Source organism: Carcharhinus amblyrhynchos, chromosome 1, assembly GCF_965287045.1.
Source record: "Carcharhinus amblyrhynchos chromosome 1, sCarAmb.v2.hapA, whole genome shotgun sequence".
Taxonomy (NCBI): domain Eukaryota; kingdom Metazoa; phylum Chordata; class Chondrichthyes; order Carcharhiniformes; family Carcharhinidae; genus Carcharhinus; species Carcharhinus amblyrhynchos.
In genome coordinates this window covers 170405917-170429380 of record NC_137324.1, presented here as the reverse complement: position 1 = coordinate 170429380, position 23464 = coordinate 170405917, and the positions used below count along the sequence as shown (strand labels likewise).

General features: G+C 43.9%; 1 protein-coding gene across 2 annotated transcripts in view; it reads left to right on the top strand.

Moving 5' to 3' along the window:
* The window catches only part of sgms2a (sphingomyelin synthase 2a), a 75947-nt gene that overhangs the window by 32612 nt on the left and 19871 nt on the right, over positions 1-23464 (top strand). For both annotated transcript variants that reach the window (XM_080195282.1, XM_080195292.1), the window contains one exon: positions 17408-18117. In XM_080195282.1, the coding sequence (XP_080051408.1) occupies positions 17684-18117 (434 nt within the window). In that variant the 5' untranslated portion in view covers positions 17408-17683. The remainder of the gene's footprint in view (positions 1-17407; positions 18118-23464) is intronic.

The following is a 23464-nucleotide window of genomic DNA, read 5'->3' as shown; positions in this document are numbered from 1 at the left end:
AATAAGCAAACTTAAAACACTGCTGCCTTATAGTGCCGGGGACCAGGGTTCAATTCTGGCCCTGTCACTGTCTGTGTGGAGTTTGCACGTTTTTCCTGTGTCTGCGTGGGTTTCCATCGGATGCTCCGGTCTTCACCGATAGTCCAAAGATGTGTAGCTCTGGTTGATTGGCCATGCTAAGTTGCCACTTAATGTCAGGGTAAATACATGGATTTATGGGGATAGCGGCTGGGTGGGATTGTCAGTGTAAAGCTTGATGGACTAGGGAATCTATGATATGCTTAAATGGATAAGCCCTGAGATTTCCTGGTGAGGTTAGAGGTTATGAATCACTGAAGTTAACTGATTTCCTGCAGGTGTGGAATATCTTGGCTAGATACCATTATTAGGGCAGCATCTGGAGGAGATAGGAAATTCAGCAATATCTGGACTTGTGCATTTGCTGTTCAACTTGCACTTCAATAATGATGAGCAATGGTGACCTTGACCCAAGTAAATCCAGAAGTTAGATCATTATGGTTCAAATTGTGGAGGAATATCTGACACATATTTGAATGCTGCGCTCTCGATATTATCAGTTGGTTTGTAACCGCAACCACTGAGTCTTGTCAAATGTTTTATTGACATTTGTGTCCTGGTCTTGAATTAAACTGATCAAAGTATTTTTGACACTAAACAGCAGCAACTTCACAGTCTCTTATTAAAAGGGACAAGTGACATGATTGACAATGAAACTTGTTTAAGTAATTATAGTATCTGCTGTCCGATTGTAAAACTCAGTTTACCTTTACTTGCGTTGAAGGTTACAGGTTGATCCAATTGAGTTACTTAAATTTTTTTTTTAAAGAAAAGACCCAATTGGGTGGACATAAAGAAACACTTCACACTTTGGTGGGGAAATCAACCATGTGAGGACATTTATCTTTAAAATCAAAACCAGACCATTTAGGAAGCCCTTTTTCACACAAGTAGTAAAATTCTTTCCCTTAAAACCCAGTGAACGCTCAATCAATCGGTGCTTTCAAGATGGCAATTAATAATTTCTTTTTGCCAATGGTATCAATGGATGGATAATAACTGTTAGCCTTGCCAGCGATGCTCACATCCCATGAATGAATAACAAAAATTCTTTAAAATCATTGCTGCCTTACAGCAGTGTGGAGTTTGCACATTCTCCCCGTGTCTGTGTGGGTTTATTCTGGGTGCTCCGGTTTCCTTCCACACTCCAAAGATGTGCAGGTTTGAGGGACTGGCCATTGGAAAATTGCCCCAGGTCTGGGTAAGACACTCATTTAGAGAGTCGGTGCAGACTTGATGGTCCAAAAGGCCTCCTGCACTATCAGAATTCTATAAATTCTATGCATCTTCCTTTTGTGCTAAGTATGACTCCAACCAGGGAAGAACTTTGCCTACAATTCCCATTTACCTGCACTTAATTTTGCTACAGTGTTCCTTGGTGCCCCACTCAGTCACCTTGATGTCACTTTCCTCTGACCTTGAGCCAAATCCTATTGACAAGATAGGGAGCTCTAGGGCAGGGTTTTCTGGCCACGTTTGCCCTGAAACCAGAAAATCCCACCTGAGGTCAATGACCTCTCCATGGCCTACCCCTCGCTCGCTAGGATTCCCGTGGTGGGTGGGACAGGAAAATTCGCCCCTTAGAGTATGTAAAAAAAAAAGCTCAACAATGATTTGACTCCGGAGAGGATGTAGTGGAAGGTTTCAAAATGCTCTATGTATTGATGTATTGCCTCACTTGGCTTGAATACAGTTGCGGTATGTACAAGATACCGCATTGTACTTCTGTAAGAAATTGTCATTCATCTGACTGCATGTATCTCCTCACACCTGTGTGCTTTTACTGCCGCTTGTGACGAAATATTGCAGCCTTGGGTGTGTCAAATTCCAGTCAGCAAGTTGCACAAGCTTGTCTGATTTGAAAGTCAGTAGTTTACCGCACTCCCTTGAATTAGTCATATTGGTTTGATTAAAATCTGGAGTAGAAACCAAGATAAAATATTTGTTTTAGTTGCTCACACATCATTGCCCGATGATCTCCAACATGTTGAGAGGTTTAGGGTAGGACTGTGGGTGGAATTTTCCCATCCTGCCTGCCACGTGGACTTGTACCAGGTGGGACACAGACCGGTCCATTGACCTGAGGTGGGATTTTCTGGTCTTGGGGTGGGTGCGGACAGAAAATCCCGCCCTGTGTCTTTGTTTATTCTTTCTCTTAGATTTATGAGCATTGGCAGCAAATTTGTTGGCTCTCGTATTTCAGGTCAGGTTTCCTTTACTTCATCCATATAAAATTCCTCCATGCAGAAGGAGGCCATTTGCCCCATCAAGTCTGCACTGACACACTCAAAGAGTATCTTACCAAGACCCACCACCCCCCCCACCGCCTTAGTCCCATAACTCCGCACACTTACCCCATCTTATCCACATAACCTGCACGTCTTTGAATATTCAGGGGCAATTTAGCATGGTCAATCCATGTAGGCTGCGTGTCTTTAGACTGAGGGAGGAAACAAGAGCATCCAGAAGAAACCCACAAGGAGAATGTGCAAACTCCACACAGTCATCCAAGCTGGGAATCAAACTCGGGTCCCTAGTACTGTGAGGTAGCAGTGCTAACCACTGTGCCACTGCTCTTTGTACATAAAAGCTGTGTAAAGAGGAGGCTCCAGTCCCATTCTCCATTGCCTGGCTATTGAAAATATAGCGATGGTAACCAAAGCAGGTCCTTCCCCTTAGGCACCAGCGTTTTAAATCGGCATCATTCATCAGCCAAACTGTGACCAGCTATCACACAAAATAGAACATTACTTTAAAGGTGGAACAGGCTTTGACACACTTTTTTCTTTCATATCATGGGCTGAATTATGATAAAGTTAATTCAGAAGAAAAGTATTTGCTTGTTTGTCTTTTTCTATTTGGAATGAATAGTTGGGCAGTGCTTTGAACAAGAAAACTGATCACCCCCCCCCCCCGCCATGGCCCTTCCCTTTTCACATCACCAGCCAGCCTATCTAACACCGCCTGTTTTATTAACTTTTTGGCCTGTTAAGTCTCTTTAACTACCTACTCTTTCAGGATGACTTGGATGCCATCTTCTTTGGTAAAGTCCAATACAAAGTAATTATTTACTATCTTAGTCACACCCTCTCTTAGTCATGCGTAAATCTTTTTGGTCTTTAATTAGCCCCCAGCCCTACTTATACCACCTTTTTTATAAACCTATTGGAGACTTTTGATGTTAGTTGCCGGTCTCTTCTCGTGCACTCTCATTTTCTTTTTGTTTGGTTTCCCTTCTGAACTTTGTATGTTCATCCTGTTTCCTACTTATGTTCCTGAAATCTGTCATACACATCCTTTTGTGCTTCATCCTTCTCTAATTTGTCATCCAAGAAGGTCTGGATTTTGTTTGTCCTTCATTCGCCCCAAGGGGAATGTACCTCAGCTGTAGCTATCTCCTCTTTCAAGGCAACCCGTGGTTCCATTACTGTTTAGCCTGGCAATCTTTGATTCTAGATTTACCTGGGTCAGATTCATTCTTACTGTATTGAAATTTACCTTCCCTCAATTATTTTAATTCTGGATTGTTCTTTGGCCTTTTTCCATAAACCATGTCATAGAATCATAGGGGTATATGGCATGAAAACAGGCCCTTCAGCCTGACTCGTCCATGCCAACCAGGTTTCCTAAAATGAACTAGTTCTATTTGCCTGTGTTTGGCCCATATCCCTCTAAACCTTTCCTATCCGTGCAACTGTCCAAGTGTATTTGAAATGTTATAATTGTACCCACCTCTACCACCTCTTCTGGCAGCTTATTCCATATGCGCACCACCCTCTGTGTGAAAAGGCTGCCCCTCAGGTCTCTCTCAAATCTTTCCCCTCTCACCTTAAACCTATGTCCTCTAGTTCTGGACTCCCCTACCCTGGGGAAAAGATCTTGGTTATTCATCTTATCTATAATAAGAAGTCTCGCAACACCGGGTTAAAGTCCAACAGGTTTATTTGGTAGCACGAACTTTTGGAGCGCTGCTCCTTTATCAGGTGAATGGACCTCCACTCACCTGATGAAGGGGCAGCACTCCGAAAGCTGGTGCTGCCAAATAAACCTGTTGAACTTTAACCTGGTGTCGTGCGACTTCTTACTGTGCCCACCCCAGTCTAATGCCAGCATCTCCACATCATGGCTAACTTATCTAAACCCCTTCTGATTTTATAAACCTCTATAAGATGATCAGTGTTCCCTAAATATTCCCACACTGGCATTTCGTCCACATGTCCCACCCTGTTTCCCAGAGCTAGAGCAATGTCACTTGTTGGACTGGAAATAGACTAATGTGGAAAGTTTTGCTGAATGCTTCAGAAACTCTTTTCCCCTCTCTACCTTTTACATTCCTTAATGTCCAGTCCATATTAGAATAATTAAGTGCCCCCCCTTCCTCATTATTACAATTCTTACACTTCTAATTTCCTTGAAAAATTGTTTCTCCAAATATTTTTCACTAGTTGGTGGTCTATAAAACACAATCATAGATTAAGTGGTTCTTAGTTCTAACCAAACAGAATCTGTCCTCGAGGGCATCCTCTCTCCAGTATTGGGGGGGTAATATTCCCAGCACAGTGGTTAGCACTGCTACCTCACAGCTCCATGGACAGCTCCGGATTCAATTCCTGCCTTGGGTCACTGTCCATGTGGAGTTTGCAAGTTCTCCTCGTGTCTGCGTGTGTTTCCCCCGGGTGCTCCGGTTTCCTCCCACATTCCAAAAATATGCAGGTTAGGTGCATTGGCCATGCTAAATTCTCCCTCAGTGTACCCAAACAGGTGCTGGAGTGTGGTGACGAAGTGATTTTCATGGTAACTTCATTGTACCGTTAATGTAAGTCTACTTGTGATATTAATAACTAAACTATAAAACTTTCTTCTGTGTCTTTCTTGAACATCTTGTATCTAGGAATATTGGATTGCTGGTACTGTCCTTAGTTTAATTGAGCTAGCGCTCAACTATTGCCAACATTGTTCTCTTATGTCACTACCTGTACCTGCAGCTCACCAACCTTGCATACCACACTCTGCCTAACTACATGTACTGTAAGCCTAATTTAGATCTCCTTGTATTCCCTCAAACTTTGACCCCACTTAATATTTCTTACTGTAGTGTTACCATCTCTCCCGATTTTTTAATGTACTTGGTTTCTCTTTCACTTTATCATAGAATCCTTACAGTTTCCTGGTCCACAAACTAATCCTGCAAAGTTGATTTAAACCCACCCCATCAGCAAATTGGTCTGCAAGGACTTTAGCCCTGCCTTGTTCAGGAGTGGCCTGTACAGGTCCCATCTGGAAAAAAAAACAGGAAAACTTGGGAAGTGATTAGTACTACAGGGGTGGCACTGCTGCCTCACAGTGCCAGGGACCCAGGTTCGATTGCTGGCTTGGGTCAGTCACTGTCTGTATGGAGTTTGCACGTTTTCCCCATGTCTGCGTGGGTTTCCTCCCACCGTCAGAAAGACGTGCTGGTTAGGTGCATTGACCCAGACATGCACCGGAGCGTGGCGGCCAGAGGAATTTCACAGTAACTTAATTGCAGTGTTAATGTTGGCCTTGTGACTAATAAATAAAATTTAACTTTTTAACTTTCGCCTATCTGACACTACAGTAATCTTCCCTCAGTGTTTCTTGTTCCTACTCTATCCCCTTTTATATCCGTCTGCGCTGGCTTTTAACACAGTCCAGCCCATGTGTGTGTATTCGGCCCATTCAAACAAAAAACCTCACACTTGATGCTCTGGGTACTATCGCTATTTGCAGTTGGCTCAAAGCGCTGCTTGCTGCTAAGATTTCTAAGCCGCGCCTCGCCCCCCACTACACACAGTCACAAATCCCTGCCTAACTCTGGGGATACTTTTGTTATTGTCTATGGCCAAGCACTCCAGCTTTTATTAAGCCAGAGCAGGTTTGACCCCAGCTTTAATGTCAGCTGGAGTAGATACAGCAAGGGAAACGGGGACCTTACCTTGTGCACAAAAAGGTGCCTAACCTTTGCATTGCACTCCAGCCAAGTTACTAAGGCAATTTAACAACATCGTGTGGAACCGTCGACATCACAGTGCGCACAGTGGACACGTTCTTCAGATTCGGCAATGAGATAACGATGTGGGTGGGTTTTACGAACCCGAGCCAAGCTCATTTGTCTTTGGTTCACTTTTTTTTACTCTTTGCCAGTGTGTCTAAATAATTTCCGTCTGATAAAGCACCTTGTCGGGGTATCTAGTGTCCCTCTGCATTAAAAGTTCTCAAGTCCGGAGCGTCCCCCGCAGGCTGGGCTGGGCTCTGGACTCGAGAGGGACGTATTTCCACTCCGACTTTAGCCTTGAACAACGCTTCGGGGAAGAGATTTCTTCACACCCTTCCCCGGGAGTGACTTGGAGAATTGAGAGGGAAGTAGTTACAGTTATCTTGAACAGCCACTGACTCCTACTGGAACGGCTGGATGTCTGGTGAGGAATGGACTAATTTGAATCTCTGATACTCCAAGATTCTCCCTCGCACCCGTCGCCCTCCCCTGCAGACAACACCTCCCTCCCTCACACCCTGCCGCAAACACTCGCTTTTTGCGAGTCATTTAACTCAAACCAAGTCAAAAGTCGTTTCTTTTAAAGTGGAAATCAGTATCGTAAAAGCAAAATACTAGGAATGCTGGAAATCTGAAATTAAAGTTTTTATTTTGTTAATCACAAGTAAGACCTACATTAAGACTGCAATGAAGTTACTGTGAAATTCCCCTGGTCCTCCACACTCCGCTGTGTGTTCGGGCCAATGCACCTAACCAGCATGTTTAATTTTTGATTTGATTTATTATTGTCACATGTATAAACATACAGTGAAAAGTACTGTTTCTTGAGCGCTATGCAGACGAAGCATACCATTCATAGAGAAGGAAATGGGAGAGTGCACAATGTAGTGTTACAATCATAGCTACGGTATAGAAAAAAGTCAACTTAATGCAAGATAAGTCCATTCAAAAGCCTGACAGCAGGGAAGAAACTGTTCTTGAGTCGGTTGGTACGTGACCTCAGAGTTTTGTACCTATTTCCCAAAGGAAGAAGGTGGAAGAGAGAATGTCCAGGGTGCCTAATTTATGCTGGCTGTTTTGCTGAGGCAGTGGGAAGTGTAGACAGAATCAATGGATGGGATGCTGGTTTGTGTGATGGATTGGGCTACATTCATGACCTTTTGTAGTTCTTTGCGGTCTTGGGCCAGAGCAGGAGCCATACCAAGCTGTGATACAACCAGAAAGAATGCTTTCTACAGTGCATCTGTAAAAGTTGGTGAGAGTTGTGGCTGACATGCAAATTTCCTTAGTCTTCTGAGAGGGTAGAGGTGTTGGTGGGCTTTCTTAACAACAGTGTCGGTATGGGGAACCAGGACAGGTTGTTGGTACACCTAAAAACTTGAAGCTCTTGACCCTTTCTACTTCATCCCCGTTGATGTAGACTGGGGCATGTTTTCCTTTACACTTCCTGAAGTCGATGACAATCTCCTTCGTTTTGTTGACATTGAGGGAGAGGTCATTGTTCCCGCATGTCTTTCAGACTGTGGAAGGAAACCAGAGCATTCAGGGGAAACGCACGCAGACACGGGGAGAATGGGCAAACTCCACACAGACGGTGACCCAAGCTGGGAATCAAATCTAGGACAATAAAGTGCTGGGAAAACACAGCAGGTCTTGGCAGCATCTGAGCAAAGAGAAACAGAGGGTGAAATTTTCCCATCCCACCCGCTGCGGGAATTGTAGCAGGCTGAATGGGAAATTCAGCGGACTATGTAAAGGTCCATAGACCTCTGGTGCGAATCCTGTCTTAGGGCACATGAAGGAAAATCCAACCCACAGTTAACATTTCCATAGAACTGTAGAATCCCTACAATGCAGAAAGAGATCCTTTGGCCCATTGAGTCTGCACTGACTCTCCAAAAGAGCATCCCATCCAGGCCCTCCCCTCTGTCCTATCCCCATGACCCTGCGCATTTTTACCATGACCAGTCCACCCGCCCTGCACATCTTTGGGAGGAAACAGGAGCACCCTGAAGAAACATGTGAGAAATGGGGAGAATGTGCAAACTGGAGTTATTTAAGGGAAGATATTATTTCATTGGAGGCAGTTCAGAGAAGGCTCACTGGGGTTATCCCCAGCATGGGGGGGGATTGTCTTCTTAAGCAAGGTTAAATAAGTTGGGACTATTTGGAATGTTGAAGATTGAGAAGTGATTTCACTGAAATATAGAGGATTCTTAAGGGGCTTGACAGTAAATGCTGAGAGGATGTTTATCCTCATGGGAGAGTCTAGGACCACAGGGCATAGTCTCAGAATAAAGGGGTGCCAATTTTAGACTGAGATGAGGAGAAATTTCATCTCTCAGAAGATTGAGAGTCTTTGGAACTCTTTGCCTCAGAGAGCTGTGGGAGCAGAGTCCTTGGGTAGGATTTTCCAGCCATGGAAAATCCCGTCCAAGGTCAATGGACCTTTGCATGATGTTGAAGCTTGTTTTTCAGGATGGCCTTGTAGGTGGTGAATGAAATTTAGCCTCAATCGGCCCTGAAGGAACATAAAATTATAGAATCCTGTAGTGCAGAAGGAGGCCATTCAGCTCATTGAGTCTGCACTGATCCCACCCAGGCTCTATCCCATAACCCCATGCATTTACCCTAGCTAGTACCCCTGGCATTAAGGGGCAATTTTGCATGGCCAATCCACCTAACCTGCACATCTTTGGACTGTGGCAGGAAACCGGAGTACTCAAAGGAAACCCACACAGACACGGGGAGAACATGCAAACTCCACACAGTGACCCAAGCTGGGAATCAAACCTGGATCCCTGGCGCTGAGAGGCAGCGGTGCCAATGACCGTGCCCCACACTTTTTAATTCATTCGTGAGACATGGGTGTCACTGGCTAGCCAGCATTTTTTTGCCCATCCCTAGTTGCCCCTTGAGAAGGTAGTGGTGAGCTGACTTCTTGAATCGCTGCAGTCCATGTTCTGTGGGTTGACCCACAATGCTGTTGGGAAGGGAATTCCAGGATTTCTACTCAGCGACTGTGAAGGAATGATGATATGTTTCCAGGTAGGACGATGAGTGGCTTGGAGGGGAACTTGCAACTGATGGTGTTCCCTTGCTGCCCTCATCCTTCAAGATGGAAGTGGATGTGGGTTTGGAAGGTGCGGTTTAAGGACCTCTGGTGAATCAGCCCATATGTTTTACAGATAGTAGCTATCTTTGTGACCAAACATTCAGCACTTTTCTAACCAAATGATGTAACATTTGGTGACAATGAGATTGGAAACCTTGCAAGAGCAATTCGCACATTGTAAATCATAGAATCCCTACAGTACAAGGAAAGGCCATTCGTTCCATTGAGTCTGCATTGACCACAATCCCACCCAGGAACTACCGCTATATGCCTACATATTTACCCACTGAAACTGGAGCTCCAGGAGGAAACCTCCCACACAGACACAAGAAGAATGTGCACATTCCACACAGACAGTGACCCAAGCCAGGAATTGAACCCAGGTCCCTGGAACTGTAAAGCAACAGTGCTAACCACTGTGTTGCCATGTCTGTTGTGCTTGAATCAATTTTAAAATGACCTTAACATATCCGCATTCAGTGCATTTACAACGATGTGTTACATGTGAAGGCTGTCGAGCTTTTGCTTTATGTGGAGATGCCGGCGTTGGACTGGAGTAAACACAGTAATAAGTCTCTCAAAATCAGGTTAAAGTCCAACACCTGGTGTTATGAGGTTTCTTACTGAGCTTTTGCTTGTCAGTTTTGATGACTTGTTCCCTAGTCCCTCGCCCTGGTTCCCTGGCTCATGTTCAGCCAGATGGCCATGTAATGGGTCAGAGGTAGGGGTGGTTACACATAGCTTTTGACCTTGGGACTTTGGGTTGAAGATGTTTACCAGCAGAGAACTGGACTGAAACCTTTTGACTGGAGAATTGGAATTGCTCTATTGGGCTTCCTCCACTGATGCCAATGAATAGATCTCTCCTCACTTGAGGTTGGTGAGAAAGGAGGGAATCTGGCACCAAGACCATTCCTGATTGACCAGCTTCTTGGCCAATTCCACTTGTGGATCTGGTATCCAGTCTCTGAAGCAGCCAATCAGCAGTCTTAAATGGATGGGATTGCATAGGGGGAAGCACAACCTGTGCTGACCCTATTATCAGGGGGATTGGCAGGGTGAGGTGAAGGGAATAGGGGCTGGGCGGGATGTTGTCTGTGCAGACTTGATGGGCTGAATGGCCTCTCTGTACTGTAGGGATTCTATGAATACACCAATTGTGTTTGGTGCCAAAAACAGCAATCAGCTGTATTGTGCTGGGATTAAAAAAAAAGGAGTTTTCTTCTAAATTGAAATATGTCATCAATTAAAATCCACAAGTCACCCCCACCCCTCCCCATAACAAGTCAAATCGCAGCTCAATAAAACTAGTCATCAGTCAGACTCATGTCCAAGTCACTGACTCATCAACCACTCTATGTATTAGAAATGGTTAAAGTTGGTGAGTTAGCAATATTTTCCAGCAACTGTAGTCTGCATGAGTCACTAAGGAAGGATTTCAGTTGCTACAGAAGAAATATAAATTCAACAACAGCCTTTTAACTTGGAAAATTTATTTCCCTTGTAGTAATGACTAAGTTTTTTTTGGGGTTAGTTTTTTTCTGTTTGTTCATGGGATGTGGCCATCATTAGTGAGAACTTGGCGGTGGCTCAGGAAGAGGATAGACAAAAATAGACTACTGCAGTCCATGTGGTGTAGACACACCCACAGTGCTGTTAGGGAAGGAGTTCCAGGATTTAAATCCAGCCACGGTGAAAAAACAGTGATAGAGTTCCAAGTGGGTGGCTTGGAAGGGAACTTGCATTGTGGGGATGGTGAACCCATACATCTTGCTGCCTTCGACCTTCCAGGCTGAAGATTTTAAAGGGACTGTCAAAAAAATTTCTCTGTTGCTAATAGTGAGCGGTATAAGCACCATAGAGCAAAATCATAAACTGTAATATCTACTCTACTGGCAACGTAGAAACCCTGGTGAACAACAGGAAAATAGGGAGCAGAACAGCAACCAGGGATCCTGCTCCAGGCTGCTACCTAGTGATCCTCAAAGGAAAGCAATCTTGCGTGGATGTAGGCTGAAGTTGGTGAGGCTCTCCATAAGCTTTTCACTGCTTATCTATGGCTATGACCAAATGAGGCACTTAGCGCACTATCCACACGTGCAGAGCTTATAAGAAAAGAAAGTGCATCTGTTATCAACTTTCACCTAGAAATAGTGACCGTAAGTAAGTAAACCAATGATTTTTTTTTCCTCTGGAGTATTCCATTTCCATTTAGGCGTACACACACATATGCACTCTCAAACACATGCTCGTATGTGTTCAAGAACACATGCACGCATATACATGCACACACACATGCTTACACTCGCTTGCGTGCATACTCACACACACTCGCACACAAAATAATATAAAATATGCTGTGCTATTTTGTACCCTTGTACTGCAATGCAAAATTGTGTCGCCAGTACCTTTTGAAGTAATCTGTACAAAAGGCAGCAGGGTTGGGGGGTCGGGGGGGATAAATGGGATTGTGGCTTGACTCAGGCTTACTGTGACCTTTAGCTAACTTGGCAATCTTTGCTTTGGCAGCTGGAGTTAATAAAATTAAAATACATCGGAGGTTAAAAGAATTCTAGTTTGTTCATCTTGCTGGACGGTACAGCTGCTGAATGACTTAACAAACTAACTCTTAAGAAGCTGGAGCACAAGTGCCAGCAGGAGAGTGGGAGACTCGACTAGAAGGACCTCGCTACGTTTTCCAGATGTTGGCATTAAATCAGTCTCTCATTGAGAAACAATTTTGGAACTTAGATTTTCCTGACGTTTTTTAAAAAAGCAGTTTTGTCCCTGAGCTAATGATAGCTTGACACTAATGCAAAAGCGTTAGCATTGAGTATTAAAGCTAAATCCTAAGGCAGTTAAGTTGCAAAGTTAATTCTCTTCCAGGATTACAAGATGTGTATTTTGGACCTGCTTCTGAACATCTGTTGAGTGAAGGCTAAAATTTACTTGTCATTGAAAGGATTGTCTCATATGCTCTGCCTTGAGCGTTATACCCTTGGGCTTGGCCAGTGTTTGTTTAAATCCTTTCAACCGAGATTTTGTACTTGCAGTTTTAAGCAATAAATTTGGCCATCTTTGGCAGTACTTGAGGAGTAGTCAACTTGAGTAGCTTACACTGATGACACTGTCTGAATAATGAATTGGAACTGAGACTTTTTTAACCCACCCCCAGGGTTTTATGTTTGATGGTGACTCATTATCCCTTGAGTCATCATGTATAAACCAATAATTCTTCACAAGAAAGTGCTTGGCAACCGGCACAAACTAAATAAACACAAGTTAATCACAAGTTAACTTTATTCTGACCAGATAATGTGAGAGACTGAACAGAGTGCAACTTGATGCATTACTAACAGTGCTTTGTTTCATTGCTTCTCCATTTAAGGATGGTGCATTCTGTCAACATACAAGAACCAGGGAAGGAATTTAATTGCTGAATTCAACTTGCTTCCATCGAGCATCATTCAAAAGTACCCTAATTTTGCATTACAAAAACAGAAAATGCTGGAAATTCTCAGCAGGTCTGACACCATCTGTAGGGAGAGAATAGAGCCAATGTTTTGAATCTGGATGATCTAGACTCAAAACATTGACTCTATTTTCTCCCCATAGATGCTGTCAGACCTGCTGAGACTTTTCAGCGTTTTGTGTTTTTGTTTCAGATTCCAGCATCCGCAGTATTTTGCTTGTATCCTCCCTCGTACTGCGTTAACCAGGCTCAGGAGAGACGATACCCTAGTGGTATTACTGCCAGACAGTCCAAAAACTCAGCTAATTGTTCTGGGGACCCGGGTTCGAATCCTGCTACAGCAGATGGTGGAATTTGAATTCACTAAAAAATATCTGGAATTAAGGATCTACCAATGGTTTCATGGCCATTGTTGATTGTCAGGAAAAACCCTTCTGGGTCGCTAATGTCCTTTTAGGAAAGGAAATCTACTGTCCTTACTGGTCTGGCCTACATGTGATTCCAGAGCCACAGCAATGTGGTTGACCCTCAACTGCCCTCTGAATAAGGGCGACTAGGCAATAAATGCTGGCCAGCCAGTGAGGCCCATGTCCCCCAAATGAATTAAAAAAAGTTTAACACAGCGTAATCTAAAATGAATGTTTTATTATATCCTTGACAGAATTAGTCTGCTGCAGTTGATAGAAGGGATAGTAATTCTACAAATCTTGTTACATTACTCATCTATGATGTGTATTTAGACATATGACCAGTTTGATCAAGTGGCGACTTAGCAGCTATATCCCAACAGTCCGACATAGCAATTGGCTTCAAATTATCCCCAGTTCTCTTTATTCCTGAGTCACTGTTGTTACACAAATACTTTCTTTCAATCCATATCACTGAGTTAACAGTTAGTTTACTGTAATTTGTAGAATGTCAATCCGTACAATTGTGGGCTAGTCTCTGAACTAGAAGCCAACATTACTGTTGGAAGGATCCTAGCAACAGAGAGAAGAGAAAGATTTATTATACCTGTATAGTGCCTTTCGCAAGCTCAAGATGCTCCACAACCAATGATGTACATTTGAAGTAATGTGATACAGGGAAACACAGCAGCCAATTTGTACACAGCATGATCCCATAAACAAAAGTGCCTCTGAACTCAGAAGGCTGTGGGTTAAAGTCTCACCTTTAGGACAGACATTCCAATGCAATACTAAATGAGTGCCAGGTTGTTGCAGGTGGTTTTTTTTTCCTGATCAGAAACATGAAGGGTGGAATGACAATGTTCTTTCAGACATTGAGATGGCGCCAAACGTGGTGACTTCTTGAGAGCTGTCCCCATCACTTCCTCTAATCCTGTCTTTTACTCTCGTTCTGTGCTTTTATAACTCTAACTCTTATAAACTGTCTGTAAATCTAACACTACAATCTGCACCCTCTCCTTTCCTCCTCTATGAACGTATGCTTTGTCCGTATAGCACGCAAGAAACAATACTTTTGACTGTATGCAAATACATGTGACAATAAATCAAATCAAGACTATTTGAAGAAGAACAGGAGACTTCAAACAACTCTGTTATCCAACATGCATCCACCAACATCACCAGAAAATGTATGACCTGGTTCGCTCTTTCAATTGTTAGACATTGCAAAGGCCAACACAAGAAATGACCACAAGAAACAGGAAGAACAAAGGAAGAACTTGCATTTACACAGCACTTTTCACAACCTCAGGATATCATGGGGACGGGGAAAGGGCAGGGCAATGGCACTTGTTTGGAGAGCCAGTGCACATATGATGGGCCAAACGGCCGTCTCCTATGCCAATTCTGTGTAACATTTCTGTGTGATTCATAATGCCAAAGAATTACTTCTGAAGTGCAGAATGGTGAAACCGTTTTCAGCATCATAAGATTTCACAAACCAGGATGCAATAAATAATCTATTGTCACCAAAAGAGAAAATGTTGGAAAATCTCAGCAGGTCTGGCAGTATCTGTAAGGAGAGAAAAGAGCTGATGTTTCAAGTCCAGACGACCCTTTGCCAAAGCTGGACTTGAAATATCAACTCTTTTCTTACTGACGCTGAGATTTTCCAGCATTTTCTCTTTTGGTTTCAGATTCCAGCATCTGCAGTAACTTGCTTTTATTAAATAATCTATTGTTCTGTGTTTGGTTGAGAGCTGGAAAGAGGAGGAGTCCCTTGCTCTGTGAATAATATTGTGGGTTCACTAACATTCACCTGAAAAATTTAACAGGAATCCTGGTTTGATGGAGGTGGGACCTCCAACACTACAGCAATCCTATCATCCTGTGTGAGGTATCAACTTGGGGTGAGGAAATGGCATTGTGGTATTGATTTGAATTGATTTATGATTGTCACATGTATTAACATACAGTGAAAAGTATTGTTTCTTACACATTATACAGACAAAACCTACCGTTCATAGAGAAGCAAATGAGAGAGTGCAGAATGTAGTGTTACAGCTAGGGTGTAGAGAAAGATCAACTTAATGCAAGGTAAGTCCATTCAAAAGTGTGACAGCAGCAGGGAAGAAACTGTTCTTAAGTCGGTTGGTACATGACCTCAGACTTTTGTATCTTTTCTGGATGGAAGAAGGTGGAAGACAGAATGTCCAGAGTGCATGGGGTCCTTAATTATACTGGCTGCTTTGCCGAGGCAGCGCAAAATGTAGACAGAGTCAATAGATGGGAGGTTGGTTTGCATGATGGATTGGGCAACATTCACAACCTTTTGTAGTTTTTTGCAGTCTTGGGCAGAGCAGGTGCCATACCAGACTGTGATACAACCAGAAAGAATGCTTTCTATGTTGCATCTGTAAAAGTTGCTGAGAGTTGTAGCTGAATGCCAAATTTCCTTAGCCTTCTGAGAAAGTAGAGGCATTGGTGGGCTTTCTTAATTTAAGTATTGACATGGGGGCAGGGGGGTGCAGGTTGTTGGTGATCTTGAAGCTCTTGACCCTTTCTACTTTGTTCCTGTTGATATAGATAGGGGCATGTTCTCCTTTACGCTTCCTGAAGTCAATGACAATCTCCTTCATTTTGTTGACATTGAGGGAGAGATTATTGTCCAGTTCACCAGATTCTCTATCTTATTCCTGTACTTTGTCTCATCGTTGTTGGAGATCTGACCCACTACGGTGATGGTATTGTCACTGGACTAGTAATCCAGAGACCTGGGGTGTCCCTGGTGACCTGGATTTGAATCCTACCACAGCTTTAAATTCAATAAAAATCTGGAATGAAAATTCTAGAATTAAATGATGACCATGAAACCATCAGAGTGCGTTTGGCCTTCTGACTCGGGTGAGAATACCGATAGCAGACTTGAGTGTGATGCAGCCAACATTCTTTAACCTTCCTAGTAATCAATGCACTGACCTATGATTTTGAGATGCAAAAGAAAATCACATCACCATTTAGATTGCAGTGCGGTGAATTGCAAACTTGGACTGGTGTTGCTTTTACCTGACCACGTACTTAAGATTACTTGACAGTTGCTGATATTTTGTGGTGAACTTGCTGGATTGCTATTTTTATGACCAGAATTCAAAAACAAATCCACAAAGTTTCCCGAGAGTATGAAGTTTGGTCAGAGTATTGCGGAAAGTGGAACAGAGCCAACAATAAAAAAAGTGGAGGAAAATAGAATTCCTGCGTGGTGCTTAGTTTATTCACCAGCATGGCGATGAAAGTGGCTTGGGTCATATTCACATCTGGGTCTGGGAAAGGCCAGGATTCCTGCTCCTGACCATTATCAAGTGGCTGCTGTATATGTGGGAATTGTTTTTATTCATTCATGGGATGTGGGTATCACTGGCTGGCCAGCATTTATTGCCCATCCCTAGTTGCCCTTGAGAAGGTGATGGTGAGCTGCCTCCTTGAAATGCTGCAGTCCACACATGCTGTGTGTTGACCCTCAATGCCCTTCGGGAGGGAATTCCAGGATTTTGACCCAGCGACTGCAAAGGAACGGTGATATATTTCTTAGTCAGGATGCTGAATGGCTTGGAGGGGAACTTGTGGGTGGTCTTGTTGCCATGTATCTACCAGTCTGGCATGTGGGACCTTGTCAACTGCCTTACTAAAGTCCATATAAACTACATCCACAGCCTTTGAGGTAATAAATATTTTTAAATTTATCAATTAGTGTCACAAGTAGGCTTACGTTAACACTGAAATGAAGTTACTGTGAAAATCCCCAAGTCGCCACGCTCTGGTGCCTGTTCAGGTGCACCGAGGGAGAATTTAGCATGGCCAATTCACCTAACCAGCCTGTCTTTCAAACTGTGGGAGGAAACTGGAGCACCTGAAGTAAACACACGCAGACATGGGGAGAACGTGCAAACTCTGCACAGACAGTGACCCAGGAATCAAACCTGGGTGTCTGGCGCTGTGAGGCAACAGTGCTAACCACTGTGCCACCCACTGAAATGTGGAAGATAGCACTGTTGCTGGAAATGGTCATGGGTTTGGGAGGGGAGAATAGGGTCGCTGTCAGTTGTGATACTACCCTATCTCAGTGCAAGAATCTTGTCTTGAGGTACTATTTGGATTGGCACAAGGAGGGCACCAGTATGTTGGACGGTGATTGTCATCCACGTGGGGAGAAAATAGTGCGTCGGGCTAAAGTTATTTTTGCCCGTGTACATTAGTGAAGTTTTCCACCAATGTCTTGCCCTGTTTGAAACATGGTTGCTTATTTCTGCGTTTCTTTTTCACAGGTATGATCAGACTGAAAGTGGAATGAAGCAACAACTGCACTGCTTTGGACACCCTTGTTACAATCCTGACTCTAGAACCTGCCCTGCAGGTGAACACCTAGTTTCTACACTCCAAGACAATCATCTCCAATCGATAGACTGGTTTGCCGTAAAGAACTGCACTTACACTACAGATGTTCTGCTGAAACTTTTTTCATTTAGAAAAGAATAAGAACTGTGGTAATTTTGCATGGTTTCCATATTTTTATAATTTGACTGTCAGATGTACAGACATTGATGGAAGTAATTGAGATATTACAGTTTGAAGAACAGGCAGACAATCAGCAGAGCATGCCTTCCAGCGGTCATGGCAGGTCCACCTTGCCCTCTGTCAGCAATGAGGGCGCCAAGTCGAGTAGTTTACCAAATGGCATCAGGAAGAGCCCAAAGGAGTACGTTCAAATCTCCCTACCAGATATCACCAGTAAATTTCCAATGGAGTGGTGGAAGACTGGTGTCGCCTTTATTTACGCACTGTTCAACTTGATTATGACGAGTGTTATGATCACTGTTGTGCATGAAAGAGTTCCGCCTAAAGAGAAGAATCCTCCACTACCTGATACCTTCTTTGACTACGTGGACCGTGTTGAGTGGGCTTTCAAGATCTCGGAGGTCAATGGTCTGATTCTTGTTGGCCTCTGGACAATCCAATGGCTGCTCCTTCGATACCGGTGAGTGACTCCTTGGCATGTAATTCATCGTCCGATTTGGCATTGACCTCATAAGACGTGAATACTTTCAACAGCTGGGAAACCTGTCAAGCACAGGAAACAACAGAGTGGCACAGTGGTTAGCACTGCTACCTCACAGCGCCAGGGACCTGGGTTCAATTCCAGCTTTGGGTGACTGTCTGTGTGGAGTTTACAAGTTCTCCCCGTGTCTGTGTGGGTTTCCTCCAGGTGCCCTGGTTTCCTCCCACACTGCAAAGGTGTGCAGTTTAGGTGGATTGGCCATGCTAAATTGCCCTTAGTGTCCCAAGATGTAAAGATTAGATGGGTTAGCCATGGTAAATTTGTGGAGTTATAGGGATAGGGTGGGGGAAAGGGCCTGGATAAGATGCTGTGTCAGAGAGTTGGTGCCATCTCAATGGGCCAAATGACCTCCATATGCACTGTAGGGATTCTATGATTTTAAATGTATTGTTCTGGAAAGTTCCTTATGATATTGAGGAACATAAAACTATTTCATGGTCTGGAAAGATATTTCTCACTGTAGTTTAGTTGTTCGATTGGAACTGAATGGGAATATAGGGTGTGGGGGGGTATTGATTAGTAACTGTCCTTTCAGCTTTGGCACTCCCAAGTTTGAACTTGGGTCGTGTGGCCTGGATGCAAGTATCTCATCTTTGCTGATAACAATGATGTTCCAAGCAATATGTCTCTGATATCTGATGCAGGTGCACAGGATAAAATTTGTGGGGAACCCTGAGGCCTTAAAACGTGGGCCTCTAGTATGTAAACCCAAGCAAGGGACAGTTGTATAACCAGGGCCTTCCTCTGAAATAGACCTTGAGTACATCATCGAAATCCGGCAGAGAGAGCTTCGTTTTGCATCCAGCTGCTCTGCCACCAACTCGAGTCCTTATCTTGAGGTTGGCAAAAGAGTTCCACTTCCCAACACTCTGATCTTTCAGCTGGGTGAGCATGGGAGTTGCTGTAAATGGTTTTCAGGAGTGGGGGCAGAAGAGGCCTTTCCTCATCACATTGTGTGTGTCCCCAGCCAAAATTCCTTCCACTTCCTGTTTGCTGTGCCCAGCCAGTTTATTCTACTTTATAATCCCTTTATGATGCACGTGTGTCCGCTAACAGAAACATAGCTCATATGTAGCATGTTCCCAATTTCCTTGTGATTGCATTCCAAGAGGGACCATGGCATTCCATTCCCACCCTCCCAAAAAAAAATTCAATAATCTAATAAGAAAATTCATCTCCACTTCTACTCTAGCTAGCATCACCAATGTTTATGCTACATGTAAACTGTCCTCTGCATTTGTGCTCTATAAACTTCTCATTTAAAAAAAATCATTTCATGGGCCAAGGGCATCGCTGGCAAGTCTCGTGCTTGTTGCCAGTCTCAAATTACCCTTGGTGGTGGCTTGCAGGGCCATTTCAGAGGGCACTTGAGAGTCAACCACATTGCTGTGGCTCTGGAGTCACATGTAGGCCAGGCCGGGTAAAGACAGCAGATTTCTTTCCCTAAAGGACATTAGTGAACCGGATGGGTTTTCTTGGCAATTGCTGATTGTTCAAAGGTCACCATACTGAGACTAGCTTTCAATTCCAGATTTTTGTTATTTATTAATTAATTAAATAAATAAAATTCTATCAGCTGCTGTGTTGGGATTTGAACCCATGTTCACCTTGGGCCTCTGAATTATTAGAACAATGATATGGACTGCAATGTAATATTTCCTGGCGACTAATGGATGAATATGGGGATGGGGCTGTGTTGGCTTTTGAGTTTGAATATAACCATGTCTCTAGAGGTCTTAGACAAATAACAGAATGTTTCTAGATGTCTTGGGCCTTGGTGGTAAGCCTGAAAGGGCCTCCTCCAAGTCTCTTTTCTGATTTTTCTTCCATTTTAGTCAGCTGATTATTGGCACAAGCAACAAGTTCTGCATGCATAGACTTTCAAAGTGAGATTTTCCACCCCCTCTGTGGCGTGTTTCGCGGCAGCAGGAGATGGTGTGCTGCTGACGGGCAGTGGAGTCTTATGGCCTCGCTGTTGTCAATGAGGTTTCCCATTGAATGTCCCCCTTGCCACCGGGAAACCCACGGTAGGGTGGGTCATCAGCAGGACTGTAAGATCCTGCCAGTGTAAACATCAGTAAGACTTTGGCAATAGTGTCATATTTTCACTCTTTGCTAACTCAAAGCAAAATGAAGGCAGCATGGTGGTACAGTGGTTAGCACTGCTGTCTCAAAAGCGTCAGGGACCCAGGTTCGATTCCAACTTGGGTCACTGTCTCTACAGAGTTTGCACATTCTCCCCATGTCTGCGTGGATTTCCTCCGGGTGCTTCGGTTTCTTCCCACAGTTTAAAGATGTGCAGGTTCGGTTGATTGGCCATGCTAAAATTGCCCCTAGTGTTAGCGGGACTGGCAGGGTAAATACATGGGGTTATGGGGATGGGTCCTGGGTGGGATTGTGGTCAGTACAAACTCGATGGATTGAATGGCTTCCTTCTGCACAGGACAGATTCTGTGATCATTTTACTGGGGGTAAGAATGGTCATCATTCTAAGGTAGCTGACTGGAGTTTTCAGTTGGGTAGCAGTATTCCGGATTTTAACCAAATGGTGCAATGCAGGTCTGTCTTCATATTGGGAACTGCTCTGTGTATCCGTGTATGGGCATGAGTTTCAAACTGAGCTCTCCAAAGGCTCTTTGTGTCTGTTTGCTATCCTGAGATTGTCAATGTGCTCATACACTATTTCTGTTGCTGCACACGTTAATAAAGCAACTTACTGCCCTTTCAGGGACCTTTTAGTCTGCTTAAATTGACTGATGTAATTTTCTACTGTATAATGATGACTGATTTCAGAAATACATTCTTAGCTAAAAAGCACTTTGGGACATAGTCCTGCAATTATGAAAGGTGCTATATAAATGCAAGTCCTTTTCTGCAACTTTTAGTATGGTTTATCTTTGCATAGTTGACACTTTGAAAGTTGGTATAGGGCAGGCCGGTGTTTGTAAGCAGTCCTAGGCGCGTAGTCAAATTTTGAAAAGCTGTCCCCTCAATAAAGAGGAAGTTGATTGCCACCGGGAAGGTGGGGTGATTATTCCTTTAAGGGTAACAGAGCAGACGAGAGTCAACTGGCTTTAGGGATCAATCGAGGATGGTGGGAGAGTTTTCCCATCCTACCCGCCGAGGGAATCATAGCAGGTGGGGGGGTGTGCAAGCCACGCGAAGGTCTGCTGATATCGGGTGGGATTTTCTGGTTTTGGGCTGAGCGCAGTCTGAATATCCCGGTGTAAGAGTGGGTAATCACCCCAGGAGAGTCTTATCTGAGGCAGAAGACATCTCGAAAGTATGTTGGGATGGGGAGTTGGGGGTGGGGAGGGGAGGTGACCTGCTAGACTCTTTAAAGCTTTTCCTTGTTAATAAATATCTTTTGTGTTCCTGCTGAAGTTTGAGTGTGTGCATCATTCCAGAAGGAAAGGACTTGCATTTGTGTAATGCCGTGCTGACTTTGGGACTTTTTAGAAAGTGCTTTGCAGCCAATGAAATCCTTTATGAAGTGGAATCAAAGTAGGAAATATGGCAGCCAATTTGTCCACAGACGACACGTACAGACTGCAATGTTTTACATAGAAACATAGAAAATAGAAGCAGGAGGAGGCCATTTGGCACTTCAAGCTTGCTCTGTCATTCATTATGATTGTGGCTGATCATCCAACTCAATAGCCTGATCCCACCTTCCCCTTATGATGTTTGTTGTAAAGGTTGACTAAGACATAAGAAGAACTCTCCAGCTGCTTTTCGAATGGTGTCATGGCCTTGGGTTTAACATCTCATATGAATGACAGGAGATCATAAAATCCCTCCAGTACAAAAGGAAGCCATTTGGCCCATCAAGTCTGTACTGACCACAATCCTACACAGGCCCTATTCCTGTAACCCTACACATTTACCCTGCTAATCCCCTGACACTAAGGGACAATTTAGCATAGTCAATCAACCTAACCCGCACATCTTTTGGACTATGGGAGGAAACCAGAGCATTCAGAAGAAACCCAAGTAGACTCCACACAGACAGTGATCGAGACCGGAATTGAACCTGGGTCCCTGGCGCTGTGAGGCAACAGTTCTAACAAGTGTGCCACTGTGCCGCCCCTTATCTGACAGTGTTGCACTCTCCTTCAGCTCCCTTGGCTTGCACAATGTCTTCAATCTCCAGAATGAGTCTTGAACCTGTGACCTCTGTGTCCAGGGTGACTGCTGTCATTGAGCCAAGGTTGTGGTGGAGTAAAAACCAAAATTCCTCCTAGAATCTAGGACCAGAGGGCAAAGTAAACTTAGGAGAGGGTGGGAAAAAGAACCTCTTAAGTTGTTCAGCACACAGAATAAGAGAAACCAAATCTCTGTTTATTTAAAAAAGAAAGGTAGCAGGGTGAAAGATGCATTAGAGTGGGAGTTTGTTACGATCAATGGGAACCATTCTTTTGGATATCATCTGGCAGATCAATAGAATCAACACATCTGGAGATGACCTCTGGAATCAGAGAAAATCAGTCAAGACACAAACTCTCAACATCTTGAGATCTGTTAGCTGGGCTGAAACCCTCTCTGAGATACCCCGGTATTTTATTTGATAATTTCACAAAAGGTTCTTGAACCTTTTCCATCCCTACTCTCCCCTTCTGAAGCTGTATGAATATCCCAATCCACCTCACCCCCTGCACTTGGCCCAGGTGACTGTTCTTGAGCCTAGTCCCTGTAACTGTGCCTGATTGTAACAACATTGTAAACAATTTCTTAGAATTATAGAATCATAGAATCCTTACAGTGCTGAAGGAGACAATTTGGATCATTGAGCTTGCACCCACAACAATCCCACGCAGGCCCTATCCCCATAACCGACATGTTTACCCTAGCAGTCCCCCTAACACTAGGGGGCAGTTTGCCATGGCCAATCCACCTAACCCGCACATCTTTGGACTGTGGGAGGAAACTGACGCAGACACGGGGGAGAACATGCAAACTCCACACAGACAGTCACCCAAATTAGGAATCGAACCTGGGTCCCTGGCTCTGAGGCAGCAGTGCTAACCAAAGTGCCACCGTGCTTGATCCAGAGGACAAACATATGGAGAAACAAGGACGTCCTTGTCAAAATGCCCGTGACATGTAGGGACTAAAGGGCTGCTTATAGCCTCGTTACCAACCAGCAAAGGATGCTGAAAAAAAAGCCTAGCACATCTTACGTGAGATTCCATTGACAGAGCATTGGCAAAGGCTTGTTATAGCACAGTCAGTAATTATCTCCAACACTGGATGAGAGGTGACCTGA